Genomic DNA, 16,316 nt, shown 5'->3' with positions numbered 1-16,316 from the left:
TTTATCTCATGTTTAACATTTTAAGTTTCATATTTTATGTTTTATATTTCATGTACTGATTTTTCAAATACCCCAAAATTTTTTTTTTTGCACCCGTTTCATGTTTACGTTCTATATTTCATGTTTGATGTTCTATGTTTCATGTTTTATGTTTCATGTTCACTGTTACGGAGAGACTCATATTTTATGTTTGTTGTTGCATATTTTAAGTGATATGTTTCATGTTGGTTGTGCAATGTTTCATGTACTGATTTTTCAAATACCCCGAAATTTTTTTTTTTGCACCCGTTTCATGTTTACGTTCTATGTTTCATGTTTGATGTTCTATGTTTCATGTTTTATGTTTCATGTTCACTGTTACGGAGGGACTCATATTTTATGTTCGTTGTTGCATATTTTAAGTGATATGTTTCATGTTGGTTGTGCAATGTTTCATGTACTGATTTTTCAAATACCCCGAAATTTTTTTTTTTGCACCCGTTTCATGTTTACGTTCTATGTTTCATGTTTGATGTTCTATGTTTCATGTTTTATGTTTCATGTTCACTGTTACGGAGGGACTCATATTTTATGTTCGTTGTTGCATATTTTAAGTGATATGTTTCATGTTGGTTGTGCAATGTTTCATGTACTGATTTTTCAAATACCCCGCAATTTTTTTTTTTGCACCCGTTTCATGTTTACGTTCTATGTTTCATGTTTGATGTTCTATGTTTCATGTTTTATGTTTCATGTTCACTGTTACGGAGGGACTCATATTTTATGTTCGTTGTTGCATATTTTAAGTGACATGTTTCATGTTGGTTGTGCAATGTTTCATGTACTGATTTTTCAAATACCCCGCAATTTTTTTTTTTGCACCCGTTTCATGTTTACGTTCTATGTTTCATGTTTGATGTTCTATGTTTCATGTTTTATGTTTCATGTTCACTGTTACGGAGGGACTCATATTTTATGTTCGTTGTTGCATATTTTAAGTGATATGTTTCATGTTGGTTGTGCAATGTTTCATGTACTGATTTTTCAAATACCCCGCAATTTTTTTTTTTGCACCCGTTTCATGTTTACGTTCTATGTTTCATGTTTGATGTTCTATGTTTCATGTTTTATGTTTCATGTTCACTGTTACGGAGGGACTCATATTTTATGTTCGTTGTTGCATATTTTAAGTGATATGTTTCATGTTGGTTGTGCAATGTTTCATGTACTGATTTTTCAAATACCCCGAAATTTTTTTTTTTGCACCCGTTTCATGTTTACGTTCTATGTTTCATGTTTGATGTTCTATGTTTCATGTTTTATGTTTCATGTTCACTGTTACGGAGGGACTCATATTTTATGTTCGTTGTTGCATATTTTAAGTGATATGTTTCATGTTGGTTGTGCAATGTTTCATGTACTGATTTTTTAAATACCCCGAAATTTTTCTTTTTTGCCCCCGTTTCATGTTTACGTTCTCTGTTTCATGTTTGTTGTTCTACGTTTCATGTTCCATGTTACGGAGGGACTCATATTTTATGTTTGTTGTTGCATATTTTAAGTGATATGTTTCATGTTGGTTGTGCAATGTTTCATGTACTGATTTTTCAAATACCCCGAAATTTTTCTTTTTTGCCCCCGTTTCATGTTTACGTTCCACGTTTCATGTTTGCTGTTCTACGTTTCATGTTTGACGTTGTATGTTCACTGTTATGGAGGTACTCATATATTTATGTTCGCTGTTGCATATTTTAAGTAAAATGTTTAATGTTTGTTGTTTAATGTTTGTTGGAATGATGAATGTTGCATCTTGATTTATGTTTTACTACATGGCTTGATATGTTTGTTATTATATGAATTTATGCTTCATGAATTAGATAGCTTGATATACTTGTAATTTTATGATTTTATATTTCATGCATTAAGGGCGCGTTTAGTGCATGGGATTGTGTGGTATTATACCACTATTCACATTAATTTATTACCAAGAAGTTGTTTGGTAAAATTTGAGACCTCATTATACTGCATTATAATACAGCATAATAAGGCATGGGGTCGCATTACGCAAACCCAAGGGAACCTCGGGTTTGCGTAATGCGGAAGCTTTTTGCCTCAATTGAGGCAAATTTATTTTATTAAAATATTATAAAAATAAATTATTTTATTATTAAATACTAATATAATGAATAAAATATAAAAATAAATTATATGATAATATTATTTTATTTATTAATGATTCATATAAAAATAATATATTAATATTATAATATTATTTACATTAATATTAATTTTAAAATTAATATTATTTAAATTTATGCAAATTTCAATATTTATAATTATTTATATTAAATTAAAAATTTATTAATATATTAAAATGTAAAAATAATAATATATTGTAAATTAAAATATAATTTAATATTATTGAATAATAATTTATTAATTTATATTAACAATTATAATATTAATTATAATCTAAATTTATTATTTACATATAATATTAAATTTTATAAAATTTTTTATCATAATTATAATACAAATTTTAAGATTTCTATATTTATTATTTTTCTAAGTATTAATATATATTATTTTTTAATTATTTAATTTAATTAATCAAACATTCTACAATATTGTTATAATACAATGCTAACGCAATACAACATAATACAATATACCAGCATTAAAATAATACAATACAGCATAATACAATATAGTGTGCCAAACGCACCCTAAATGGCTTATTGAAAGGTTTTAAATCTCAAAATGATTTAAAATTAAGCAATTTTAAAAGGCCAAAAATAAAATGGTGTGTGTAATACAAGTATAAGAGCTTACCCAATTAGAGACAAAAAGATTTCCCAAGTCTAAACCGGTATACCACTTCTTCTCATCCGGAAAACCGTTTTTCTTATTGATTTCTCTCGGGACAAATTCCGGATAACCGGATTGTTCAAATCGGTGAGCCGCATTTTCTTTGGTTGCTCTCGGGTCAATATTCGGATAACCGGATTATCAATCCGGAAAACCGGATTCGCGTATGGCCTTCACTGGATTTAACCGGATAGCCGGTTCTGTAAATCCGGAAATCCGGATTCGAGCTGCACTTTGGCAGCATTCTGGATTCATTCGGCCAACCGGTTAAGGAAACCGGTAAGCCGGTTTTAACGTGCTATCTTCTGGATCCAACCGGCAAGCCGGTTTGTGATATCCGGAAAACCGGATTCGAGTGAAGGACTTGCTGGAACATAACCGGATTTCCGGTTCAAGTCAAACCGGCAAGCCGTTTACGGCTTGTAAGCTTCTGGTCACTTTAATTTCGTGCACTGATTTTAATCTTTCAATAGTCATACCTTATACTACAAGTGTTCGTTTTAAACATTCAATAATATTATTTTGTAAACATTTTTCATCTAATTTTTTATAAATATAATCACTTTCGAAGTATTTGTATTATGAATAAAGGTAACCAACAAAATAATAATATTCCAATCCGAATTTGCTTTTAAGTGTTTTAAATCTTTCGTTTGGTCGGAGAACTATCAAAGCCTCTTAGTGTCTTATATTTAATTTTAATCTTTGAAATATAGCACTCGCTTTTTATTAAAGAAAAGTACAATTGAATATATAAGTGTGCTAAAGCAAAATATGACTTAACTATTAAGTTTGATTAAAAAAAAACTAAAATGAGTAAAATACTAATGGTTGCAATAAGTGGCCTCACAAATAAATTCGGAAGAGCTCTTATGTTCCACTGGCGCTTTTTATAGCCAAAATCTCCACTATAAATAACCTTGCAACCATTTTTAATTCTATTAATTCCCACACAAATTTATAGGCTTATTTTCCCATCCGCTAAATCAATTTAATCAATTTATTTTAACTAATTATAGGAAACACAGTTTAATGAAAATAAATCAAATTAACTATTCCTACGTCAAACATAATATTTTCTACATATCATCCTAAAAATCCACCAAAATCTAGTACATTACACCAAGTGTATCATCCAACCTTATTACAAGTACCATCTCCGAAAAAAAAAGTGGATTGATATATTGCATAAATTTACGACAAATAAAAAAAGGAAGAAAGGTAAGTAGTTTTAAAGTAAAAGCTCAGCACAACTTATTAACAACGTATTTATTTTTTAGCAGTATAACATTTTCTTTTTGACATTTTTCAAATAAGTATCTTGTGAAATAAACATCCATGCAAATGAAATAAACTAAGCTTTATTAAAATAAATAACAGGATAAATAAATAATTAAAACATATGGTTTCATTCAAAAGTCATCAATTGTGATCACCATATCAATTGCAATCATTTTACCATTGAAGGGTAATAACACAACAATTTTCCAGTATCCTGCCTCATGGTCAATACTTATAATTGTTGTATAAAATTGAATGTGTTCTATCACTTGCTCAGCAACTACAACGAAACCCAGCAATGTAAATGGAAAAAGAAATTTTTTTTACATAAGCCGTATAAAAGATGCCTTGCAAATATCAACCTATATTTACTAAAGCCAACCCTAAAATTCTGCAGCCAACAAAATTGCAACAAAGCCGCAGCAAAGTTCATCATCCAACAGATTCTGCCCCCTCCGAATAATTTCCAGCTATTCCAACTGTAAGACACAAACAAGAAAGCAAAAACCAAATCCCATAACTAGAAGTATAAAAAATCTTGCCAAAATATTTACTGAACCCACGAATGTAACTTGCTTTCTCATAACTCAGCAACAAAGACACCACCACCAAATCTCGCATCCATAATAAGATACAAAACCAAAGCAAAAATGAAACATTTCTTCTTCATGGACGACATTGCCATTTCCACTCTTATTATTTCTCTTAAACTACTTTTCTTTTCCTGTTCCTTAAAATGCAGAGACAAGTAAGAATTCCAATTACAGGCAGGCGATGATGCAAGTTCCAAGCACTCACAAAGGGCTTTCGTGGATAAGTTTCTCAATCAAAATCAAATTAAATCAAAATCAAATTATTGGTGAGTGAATTTTATTTTATATATTACCTCTCCTGCCTAAATAAGATTCTTGTGCCTCAGCATTAAGTCCGCTGCCAAATCCGACCCGGAGCTTGAACTTTACTTTGTTGGTACTAAACTCGCACTTGATGGACAGTTTGAGAGCGAAGCGGACAGATCTATGACTTCAAAAGCCTTATCCTAACGCGCCACAGGGCAATCTCCCAGAATTACTGAGAGAATACCAAAACTTCCCCTAAAACTGCAGCACAAAATATGTAAGAATAAAAAGCTGTAAAAAATAGCAGTTCAAATATTCAAATAGGTGCAGATAAAAAATACAAGAAATAATGTAGCGCGGTCCCAATACTCAAAAACATTTTGCCATCACTGCTCCAGAGATGTGCAAGAAAATGAAAGACATTAAACTAAATTTCAAGGATTCAGTAATGAAAGGGAAACAAAAGCATGTTGGAAAACCCCCTTAAAAAAAAAAAAATTAGTCCCACACTCCTCCATAACTCTGACCTTATCTATCATTGCATGATAAAAATTCTAACAAGGACACAAACAAAATACTATGAAAGCTTGGGTTAAAAACTGACTATAGACACTCCCTGAGTTGCACAAGTCCGTATATTGAACTATTCAAAACATCTCCTCTCACACTGCAATAAAAGTTTGCAAAAATGAAAGAGAGCTTAAGCGTTCTTCCTTATAAGAATTACTCAAAACATCTCTTCACAAAAGCCAAAAAAGTTTGCAAAAATGAAAGAGAGCTTAAGCATTCAAATAAGACAAAATATTACTCACATACAGTCTACTCTAAAGCATTCATAGATAGAAGAAAAAAACTAAAGAGAGGTTTTGGGGCGGGGGGAGCTCATTACAGAGAACCCAAGTAGCAAAGTCTAGATACTCCACATAAACTACGAACTTTCCAACATCACATGCACAAAATAAATAATAATTACTCAAAATTTACCCAAATAGAAGAATAATACCAGTGAGCCAATGTCGATTCTCAACATATATGCTCCGATCTCTTTATAGGAGCAACTTGAGAGAGAGAGCAGCAGCACCAGTCGAGACAAAGCAGAGACGCAGCAACACCACCACCACCAGCCGAGACAGAGCATGGACGCATCAGTAGCAGCATCACAAGTTATTCCTAAAGAGAGATGCAACAGCAGCAGTCGATCCTTAAGAGAGAAATTGTAGCAGCAGCAGCACCACCACCACCAATCGAGAGAAGCCGAGACACGACAGCAGTCGATTCTGGTTGAAGAACCGTGATGGAGAGGGAGACAGCTGTGACGAATCGTGGTTGAAGAACTATGACAGAGAAAGAGATGTGAATTTCGATCGGGATAAGGAGATTAGGCTTGGGTTTTGTTTTGCAATTTCTTTTTTGATATAATTTCTGATTCATCTGAGAACGTGTTTAACACGAGAGCGAGAGGGAGAGCGGGAGCGGGAGCGGGAGCGGGAGCGGGAGCGGGAACATGAGCGTGAGCAGGAGCGCGAGAGTGAGCAAGAGCGAGAGCGAGGAAGAATGTGGGGATGGAGAGGGAGAAAGATGAGGATTTTCTGGTTCAATGTTCCGGGGGGGGGGAGGAGAACAAGGGGGTGGGGGAGAAAGAGAGGGGGATGAAAATGCTTTTCTTCCGGTTGCCCTTCTTTTTTTGCTTTTATTCACGTTTTCTTTCTTTTTTTTTCAAATTAAAACCTCAACCGTTGGATTCAAATAAACTGAATCCAATGGCTCAATGGCAGCCCCTGCACCATACAGGGGATTTTAGGCCCTGCATGGTAGCCGTGTCCCTCCAATTACTTGCAATCCAGGGAAATCAGTACTTGCAAGTTGACCAACCGCAGGAGTAAATGATATATGTATGCAGGTGTCTAACCTCTTAAGTTAGCGGCAAGCTTAAGCCAGACACTGCTCATTGATTGGGAACCACAACAGGGGCTGAGCATCATTAGGCTTCCCTGGCTCGGAAAAAGTTGCTCAGAATTATATCCAATATGTCCCAAATGATTAGAACCATGCCCTTTGGGTACATTGTAGTTATTGACATCCAAATTGGCAGCATAATTGGAGTTCAATTTAGCATTTGGGTTCCGCCAAGATGATGATGATGATGATGAAAGTTTGTAAGTCTAAGCTCCAATTGATATGAATAATTGATTGTATTTAGAAGAGATTATGAATTACAAGACGGTGCTAATTATGTACCAGCCAATCCCATATGCCAGTGTGAGTAAAATAGAAACATCTCCAATGGGCATTGAACTATTTACATTGCCAGCTATGCCAAAATGGACAATATCCATTATGTCAAAATGATCAAGCATATCTTGTGTGACTGCAGCAGCATTCGCCTGATTCAGCCAACCACATGTTCAAATCAAATGAGCTTGTAAAGATGAGTAACTCCAAGTAAACACATAATATTTTATTAACTTGTGACAATGAGACTAATTAAACTTACAATTCCACTGCCACACGTAACATTGATTGCTTTCTTTCCATTAAGCTTTCCCACACGAAATCTTCTTTCAGCAGCATCAAACATCATTTTCAACTTCAAAAGTAAATCATCAAGCCAATATTTTAACAAACATTCCTGAAGACGTGTGTCACTTGATCTAAAGGCTTAAGCATATGGGTAAAAGGTTAAACAATATTAAGGACCTGTCTATGTTACAGATTCTGTAACAAACATCTCCCGTCATCCCACCATCCGATTTTCTTTTGTTTAGTTTCTCACTCCACATCCAACCACATCCAACGGCTGATGCTGCAGTCTGTACCTTACAGATTCTGTAACGTAGTTTTGTCCCAATATTAATATTAGTCTCGATATAAGTACATATCTGACAGATCCACAAATGGGTGCCCAGGATTGGGCTTGACAGCCCCAGTTCCAGAAAAAGGCATTATCTTCAGGTGGAACCACTCTGATGGGACCATTGTATTGCCCTTTCCTGCTCACCTCCTTGATTATGTTCAGAGATTTTGTACTGTTTGATGGTCTAGCTGATGCAGAAATTTAATTTAAAAAAAAAAAGAACCAGCACTACTTGCAAGCAAGAAGGAACACAGTTCGCAGCCATTTTTGCCATGCCCGTCTACTCCAAGCCAATGACACATATAGATTCATTTGGTCAGAAATACTAGCTAGTTGACACTATTGATTGTTTAAAGCTCTTTCATTATAAAATAAGGATATGACAGCAAGAGAGTTTGTTTTAAAATGAAAGTAATCTGTATAGGGATGCTCAAATCCAGGAGGAAGAAAAAAAAATGGAGATTCTGCTGAATCAGTTGAAGAGAACAGAGAGAGAGCAAACCAATGATGACAGAGTCACAGAAGCCAATTTAAAAGTTTCTATTGTCAACAGCCTGTTGATATCTTCTGGATTCAGTAGTGATCTTAATTTTGATAACATTTTCAAGATCTAATAACACATAGATTTTAACATTGTACGACTAAAATTAACTTACACATATTTTGATTCAATTAATACCCAATCGCAACTTTGAAGATCGGCACAGAAATCCTATCAACACTCCTCCAAAATCCAAATCCAGCTACAACCACCATTGCACTTAGTAATCATCCCTCAATTGTGGGAACATATACTGCTCCCTTCGGAAAAATCTTGATAGAAATTTGACTGGAAAAAGAGAAAAAAGAAAATAAAAAACTGCAGTGAGTTACAGTTGCCTCTCCAGCACTTTGTCAAATAAAAATAAGCAAATGCTAAGTTACAATCATTGAAATTGACACCTCTCACATGAGCCACACAAATTACGGATCCTATAATTTTGTGTGGTTTACATTAGAGGTGTAACTTAGAGGCTCCCATCAAAATATGCATGGTAGTTCAAAAAAATCATCTGATGTGATACATCTATGTGACACCAGATGCAATCTGCAAATTAATAAAAAAATAAGAAATTAATAAAAAAATAAGAATCTTTACATGCATATAACTTAGCATTAGCTAAGAAATAATACTGCATCCCATCTTTCATCCGACAGCTATTCCCGCATGATTCCTTTTTAATGATAAATCAAAACCAAAAGACAGGTAGCCAATCCATGCCAAGATTGAACCAGTCTAATCATTATGTAAAGCAAACAGAAAGTTACAAAATTGCAAAGCATATATTTCATTGGATGAAAATTTTCATTGACTGATTAAATTTTAATACAGGTCACAAGTAATGAAACCTAGCCCCCCAACAAAAGCCTAAATATCAAATTGTAATTTTCATTCAAGCTCAACCAAAAAAAAAAAAAAAAAAAATCGTTACAACCCCATTCTAAGCAACACAGCGCAGCAGGGGTGGCAGCTTTGAACCTTGAAAATCCAAATCTGCTATGTGAATCTCCTCTCTCTAAAATAAATAATAGTTGGGGGTCTCAATCGTTTATGACCACATTCCTCTACAGTATCAGAAAGATTGAAAAGTATATTCTGCCAAAACCAAGGATAGCTTTCAGGGCTCAAGGGTTTTGTAGAGCCTCAATTGCCTTTTTCCACTGTGATGCTCTTTGTTTTGCATCTTCAAATGACAATACCTTCTTTGGCTGAACATTTAAACAAAATTGAATCAGAGAATGAAACAAAGACTAGAAACGCCACAAAAAATGATTCTGGAGTTGGGGGAAAATATATAAACATAATTTTGCCAAACAAAGAGTGATTGAAATTACCATTATACAGGAAACAGAGCTGATTGACTATATATAAAGAATATTATAAATCATAGCATCAGGTATCATAGAATTTACTGGAACATAGAGTCACATTCATAGTTTTAAGATTGTCATCAGTTGAGAGAACTATCACACAATTCACTGTAAAGGACTGCAGCAATTTAAAGATATCTGACTTAGATATGCAGCCAGGAGGGTAAAAGGGCAAAAGAGGGAATACCGTAACAATCTTGAAATGTGACGGACTTGAGACTTGGATGCTGAGGTCATTTGAATTATCCGACCAAATAATGTTTCCCTTCACCACGAGCTTTGAAGGGTCCACATATATTAATTTTGGTTTGTTGGTGAGAATAAGCTGCACCTTCTTGCTAGTCAGTTTCTGTAATTTCTTCACCATTGATATCATAAGAACAGACTCCCCAGGGTCCAAAAATTGTTGCCTGTTAACAGGGTCAACAAAAACAAATCAATGTGCACTGTGAATGACCAACAAGCAAACACAAAAAGGAAAAAGAATCAACATGGTGAACATAATGAAAATTCTTATAATGCGGAAGGGTCAATCTACCATAAATTAGTCCTCCTAGATTAAACTTTTAAACTTTCAAGACAAACGTAAACCGACGAAACTAAAACTTTATTTGAAAATTGCAATAGGTAAGAAATTGCAAAGCAGCTTAAACTATCATCATATCCATCCAACTTGATGACAATATGTCCAACAATCTAACTCAATTGTGTTTTAAATTACAAGTACCGTGGCAAGTGACAAGAATGAAAAAACACGCTTATAAATCTACTCCACAATTTTTTTTTTTAGCAAAAAATGAATGATATAGAACACAGTGCAAAAAAAGTGGTTAAGACAATACCATTTTGAGTCAAAAGAGTCAATTGAAGCGAGCCTGGTAATTGATCCTTCAGATGATGAAGCACCACCATTTCCATCATTTATTTTTGCTGAAATATCCCCAATGTGTGAAGGGTTCCAGGAGGAATCATGAACATCATCACCTTCACCTGATTGAACCTAAAAGATAATACCAGAACTCTTAACTAATGCAAGGCAAGGAAGCAAGTTAGATTTCACAACAAATAACAGTTTAATTAAAAGCAGGAAATTTACCATTGGCTCCGAAGCAAGTTTAGGTGGGGTTTGCCCTCGTATATTCTTCCAGTCAATTCCCTTGAAAAAATGATGCATCTTTAGTACTGCATAACCACCAGGCCCAGCACCTGGTCTCCTGCTGGGGTCTACATCCTGTGTCAAAATTATGTGGCAAATTAGAGACTACAATTATGGAATTCTTATAGCAGCACATTCATAGACATCCAGTCAACAGGAATCAAGATTCTTTTTTTTTTTTTTTAAGGAAACAAACAATACAAAAATTACATTTTTGTCCTTTATATGCGGTAAAAAAGTCAGGCATTCTAAATGATTTCGAAGACACAGCCCCTCAAGCACTGACACAAAGTTTGAAGGGGGTGGTACAAGAAGTTTTGGGATCAAAACCTGGTCAAACCAGAATTGGGGTACAGTTTGCATTTTTATTAAAGAAAGAGCATATTCAATGAAAGATCAGGTCATGCTAATGGTTCCTAGTGGTGTTCCCAAGGCTCAAATAGTAGAAGGTAAAAAGTTCTGACATGTGCACTAATAACTTCCCCCACAGAGCTTTGATAGCGCAAATAAAAATATTTTTGACCACTGTCTTAAAAATATTTTTGACCTGTCCTCCTTTAAGCCAACATTTTGCAGTCAAAGAAATATATGTAGAGTGTCAACACAAATAAAAAAGCATGCTACACAGCATCAACACGGACAGCCCAGAGGAAGCGGGGGAGGGGAGGGGAGTTTTAAACTGACGCATTGTTAGCATTGCCCACTACCATTATAAACCAAATATGCCAACTTGCATGACTTGCGTAGCCCTTTATACTATAAAGCTTGGCTCATAAACCACAAATTATTAAAACGAGCAAAACTGAGTTACTTTTTTTTTTTTTTGAGTTTATAACCGATATATAATAAACCGGAAAAGACAAAAGAAAAATAAAAGCCAACAGGGAAAACCAGAAAGTTCATACAGAGCAATTAAAGCATGCCTACACGAAGGCAAAAGATAGCAAGCAGAAAAGTGCATATAGCATACCAATAACCGATCAATGAGGTCTCTAGCCGCGTCTGAAAAATAATTTGGAAATCTTATATCCCTGGCGATAATTCTTTGAAATATAAGCCATTCACTCGTATCTTTGAAAGGCGAAGTTCCTGAAAGCATTTGGTACAAGGTGCAGCCAAGGGCCCAGAGGTCATTTCTGTTTAAATATGTACAAGAAGAGCAAAAGCGTTTATCCCATGTAACTGAGAAGCAATCAGTAACACCAAACACAAGATTTCATTTAAGTTTTACATTCAATCAGTCTCATCTATGAGACTAGCTCATTCTAAAGAAAAAGAAAAGTGCCTTTACCCAAAGGTTGCAGGAGAAGAGTTGAGGACTTCTGGAGGGACATATGCAGCTGTCCCAACAAAGGTGCACGCCTTATCGTCTGCACAGGAGGCCCATGAAAAGAATCTTAGCATCAAAAATATTGTGAAACAGTTTCCACATGATAATTTCTACACTACCTGATGCTGCATTTGGGAGGACTGTTATTCGACTGTCTTGCATGGGCTTGACACTTCCAAAATCAGCAATTTTGATATGTCCATCTGCTGTAAGAAGTAAGTTCTCTGGCTGCCAATCAAGAAGCGTTAGCTGTTTTCAGATGTAAATGAAAAAGTGCTCACATGCAGAGAAAGTACCTTAATATCTCGATGTATCAATCCCATACTATGTATGTATTCAAGAGCATCTACAACTTCTGCGGTGTAAAAGCGAGCTTCATCTTCTGACAAATGACCTTTCTGCATACACAAATAACTGTATAGTTATTACAGTGCGAATGACAAGCTAACAGTATTAAAAAAAAAAAGCAAGACTCTGAAAATGATGAGAAGTTTTTGAAAATTTATTGTTTGGCCAAATCATACAAAACCCTGAGAAGATGAGAAACAATTTTCAATCAACTAAAACCTAGATGTACGTAAGGGAAGCATACACTATCATCCAAAAATGTAGCGGGAATATTCCACCATACTTATTACAATTCAATAAATTACCAATTTCCCCAATGAAATCAGACTATATAATCCCCAAAGAGATTTCAACAGGAAACTTTTGAGACAAAGAGTACTCTCCATAATGACATGGAAAAGAAAAGGGAGCTTTTGCGACAAACGTACACTGGTTATTTGGTCAAAAAGTTCTCCACCTTCACAGGATTCAAGTGCCATGTCTTCAAAACATAATCAAACAAACCAAATGTCATCAGAGAAGCCAAATTGAAAAACCAGCAGTACAGAGAGAGATCTTAATATAAAGGCATAAAAATCAAGTAAAAGCACTTAAACTCAAACAGATTACAATGAGTACTTACACAGTGAAAAGGTATCCTGAAATGTAAAAAATAGCCTCACAACTCCAGGATGGTCCAATTGATCAAGCACAATGCGCTCCAACTTCACATAAGCTGTTTTATTTTCTTTGGTGATAAATTTTTTGTCCATGATCTTCAAGGCATATACAGTTCCGGTATCAATTTTCTTCGCCCTGACGACCTAATATCATGATAATATGATATTTAGAGAAAATCATTGTCAGCAAGATGTTCTAAGCAGAATAAAAGATAGACTCCATAAATAAAGTGCCATATATGATTCTTAGAGCAGAACTGCATACTTCAATGCAACAGCAGTGCAAGCTCAGAATAAGAGGGGGATAAAGGTAATAGAGAGAGAAAAACAAAGTCAATAGACTGTCTCTGAAATCATAACAACTACAATTAGCATCACTGCTTTCACTGAAACGCTAGTATCCTACTATTCATATAATTGTCCATGCATCCACAAATTGATACTAAAACCAAATCAATTCAAATAAGAAAATATGACAGACAGAGGATCAGATGCTAACTAGTGTAAGTCATGAATGAAGGAAACATTCCACATGAAGTGATATGTCAAACATCTACCTCTCCACAGAGAAATGGTCGCCCCAGATTCAGCAATACAACATCAAACAGCCAAGTCATATGTAATCTAGTCAAAATAATTTTGATGAGTATACTCCTAAATCACTCTGAAGGCACCTTAAAAGTGCCAAACCTCTCAGACATTCCAACAAGAAAACATGTCCAAAATCCTTCATGATCAGTAATACTTTCGGCCGAACCAAACCGTAAAAACACCATCAGATACCCAGTAACTAGACTATTTCAGGAATCTCAATGATGAATTCAACTCGAGGCAACTCGAGGTGCTTCAATCGATCATTTTCAGCTGCGACAGTAGTTCTTTTTAAACAATCAAATCCTCTGAAGACTTCTTATAAAGCTTGATTTAGTTGCGATAAAGATGCAGGCAGGTGCCAAATTTCAGAAATTTTTGGTGTGTTCACCTTTTTTCTTGTCTTCTCTATTCTGATCTCATAAAAATAAAAATTCAGCCTCTGCTAAATCTAAAACATCCACAGGGCTCTTACAATAAGAACCTGATAAAATCAAATTCTAATAATCTAAGTTCCGTGTTCATCAATTTGCCTCAAGTTACTCAGAAACCAAACCAACAAATAATCCAAAACTCATATTTCTTCACAGGAACTTCATTTGGTGCCAAATTCATTAAACCGTCCTCTAACCAAATCCAAATTAAAACCAAATAGGTTACCACCCACTCATAATCATCAAAATATTACTGCCCAACAATTTTTTTTTTACTGGTTTTTAGAGAAGAAAATCACATATGGTATCAAAATTAGTAACACGTGCAGGTTCAAAGAAAACACAACACTGGTCAGAATCGTCCAACATCCATCCTAAAACAAAAATACTACCTCCCAATCAATAACAGGAGGAAAAAAAAAAACGAAGCAAACATAGGAAACCCACATGAACATAAAAATAATGCAAATATATTAACAAAACCCGCCTATAGCAAAAATAACAGAAACCCGACCAAAAATAAAACTGAAAATCGAACCTTTGAATAAGAACCAACGCCATAGATCTTTCCCAGCTCAAAATCCTGAATACTGAAATGCTCCTGAGGAGCCCTAAAAGCAAAGCTCTTGGATCTCTGCACAGTGGGACAATTTGTTGATGAATTATTATTGCCCTCAATTCTAAGCTTTGAATCAAAATCTTTCTCCATTGCCAACATTTCTCTCTACATAATAATAATAATAACAACAACAACAACAACAACAAATATAAATCAAAACTTTGGTTCACAAAACAAATAAAGAAGGTAACTTTGGTATTGGGAAGAGAGTCAATAGTCAAAGGAAACTGAAACAAGAGAGGGCATTGGATCAGAAAGCAAGAGACTTCTTTAATCTTTATATTCTCTCTGAAAAAACAAAAGTAAATGATTCTCTTTTCTCTCTTGTTTATAAAATTTGTTTAAATGTGCGTGTGAAAAATGAGAAGCTTTGGATATTGGGAAAAATATATATATATAAAGGGGAGCAAAAATAAAATAAAAACTTAATAATTATTGTTTATGGTTGTGTTATGAGAATTTGATGTGCATGAATGAGTTTGATGGAGGAGAGTGAAGGATGGGGGAATTGAAGAAGAGAAGAAGAGAGACACCCCATGGGATTGAATAATGCACATCCTCTATCTGTCTCTGAGTTGGTTACTGGCAACACATCAGCAAATCTAAATATGATTATTTATTGATTAATAATATTGGATAATTTATTTTTTTAAATTATATTAAAAATATATTTGGGGATTTATAAATGGGGTCCATGAAATGTTGGATTATCCCGGTTTAAAACACAACTTGTAACATTTGTTCAAATAGATCCTTTAGTTTTATCGAACGGTTGCTGATGATGAGCTAGCTGATCTACAGAATGGCGGCGGCGGGCCCTTGGTTAAGATTGATCCATTACTAAAGTCAATTCTACAAGATGTTTGCATATCTACTTGAAGTTGGTGGTAGTGCACTTAAGATAAAATTCTCCTATTGAAATAAGAAAAACAAAGCAAACAAAAAAAATAAAAATTTTGAAAACAATAGGTAAAATAGGAAAATATATTAAATTTAAAAAATGATTATGAAAGAAATAAAATTTTTGACGAATCACTAGACCAATAAGATATAGCGGTATTGGGTTAGATTTGCTTTATAAACTTTAAAATAATGTATTATACACAACAAATAGACACTGATAGCTCAAGTTAAGACTCCAAAAAAAGTACTCTACTCTTCCTATACAACCATCATACATCACGATATATACCACTTACCTCCCTACAATTTTCATAATAGCTAATAACTTCGTGACACCGTGATTTTACAGTATTCTTATTTTTAATGCACTTTTATTCATATCTTTTATTAATTAAACAAATCATATAAAATAAAAAATTTTAAAATATTTTAAGTACTAAAAAGTAAGAAATATGGATTTCGGTCTAAATAAAAAAAATAATGAAATATTTTCATCTATTTTTTATTATCTTTAAATATTTTTCTTAAAATAAATATATATTTT

The 16,316-nt window shown here is 34.1% G+C and overlaps 1 protein-coding gene across 3 annotated transcripts; it reads right to left on the bottom strand.

Annotated features, from left to right (window-relative positions):
- Window positions 1-4,237: 4,237 nt before the first annotated feature.
- LOC102606895 (3-phosphoinositide-dependent protein kinase 2) lies at window positions 4,238-15,458 on the bottom strand. 3 transcript variants are annotated; one of them, XM_052439538.1, is made up of 15 exons: window positions 14,789-15,458; window positions 13,189-13,369; window positions 12,995-13,047; window positions 12,515-12,616; window positions 12,338-12,446; window positions 12,180-12,258; window positions 11,859-12,024; window positions 10,829-10,963; window positions 10,575-10,732; window positions 9,920-10,142; window positions 8,764-9,570; window positions 7,462-8,650; window positions 5,971-7,351; window positions 5,015-5,228; window positions 4,238-4,607 (listed from the first exon to the last, which is right to left on the bottom strand). In XM_052439538.1, exons 1-11 carry the CDS (start codon window positions 14,966-14,968, stop codon window positions 9,487-9,489), a joined length of 1,470 nt encoding a protein of 489 aa, XP_052295498.1. In that variant the 5' UTR covers window positions 14,969-15,458; the 3' UTR covers window positions 4,238-4,607; window positions 5,015-5,228; window positions 5,971-7,351; window positions 7,462-8,650; window positions 8,764-9,486. The 3 variants fall into 3 exon arrangements, with proteins under 3 accessions (XP_052295498.1, XP_052295499.1, XP_052295497.1); XM_052439539.1 differs by having other exon boundaries at window positions 8,960-9,570; XM_052439537.1 differs by having other exon boundaries at window positions 7,462-9,570.
- Window positions 15,459-16,316: the final 858 nt, after the last annotated feature.

This window comes from Citrus sinensis, chromosome 4 (assembly GCF_022201045.2).
Source record: "Citrus sinensis cultivar Valencia sweet orange chromosome 4, DVS_A1.0, whole genome shotgun sequence".
NCBI classification, from domain to species: Eukaryota; Viridiplantae; Streptophyta; class Magnoliopsida; order Sapindales; family Rutaceae; genus Citrus; species Citrus sinensis.
This window is presented reverse-complemented; position numbering and strand designations above follow the sequence as displayed.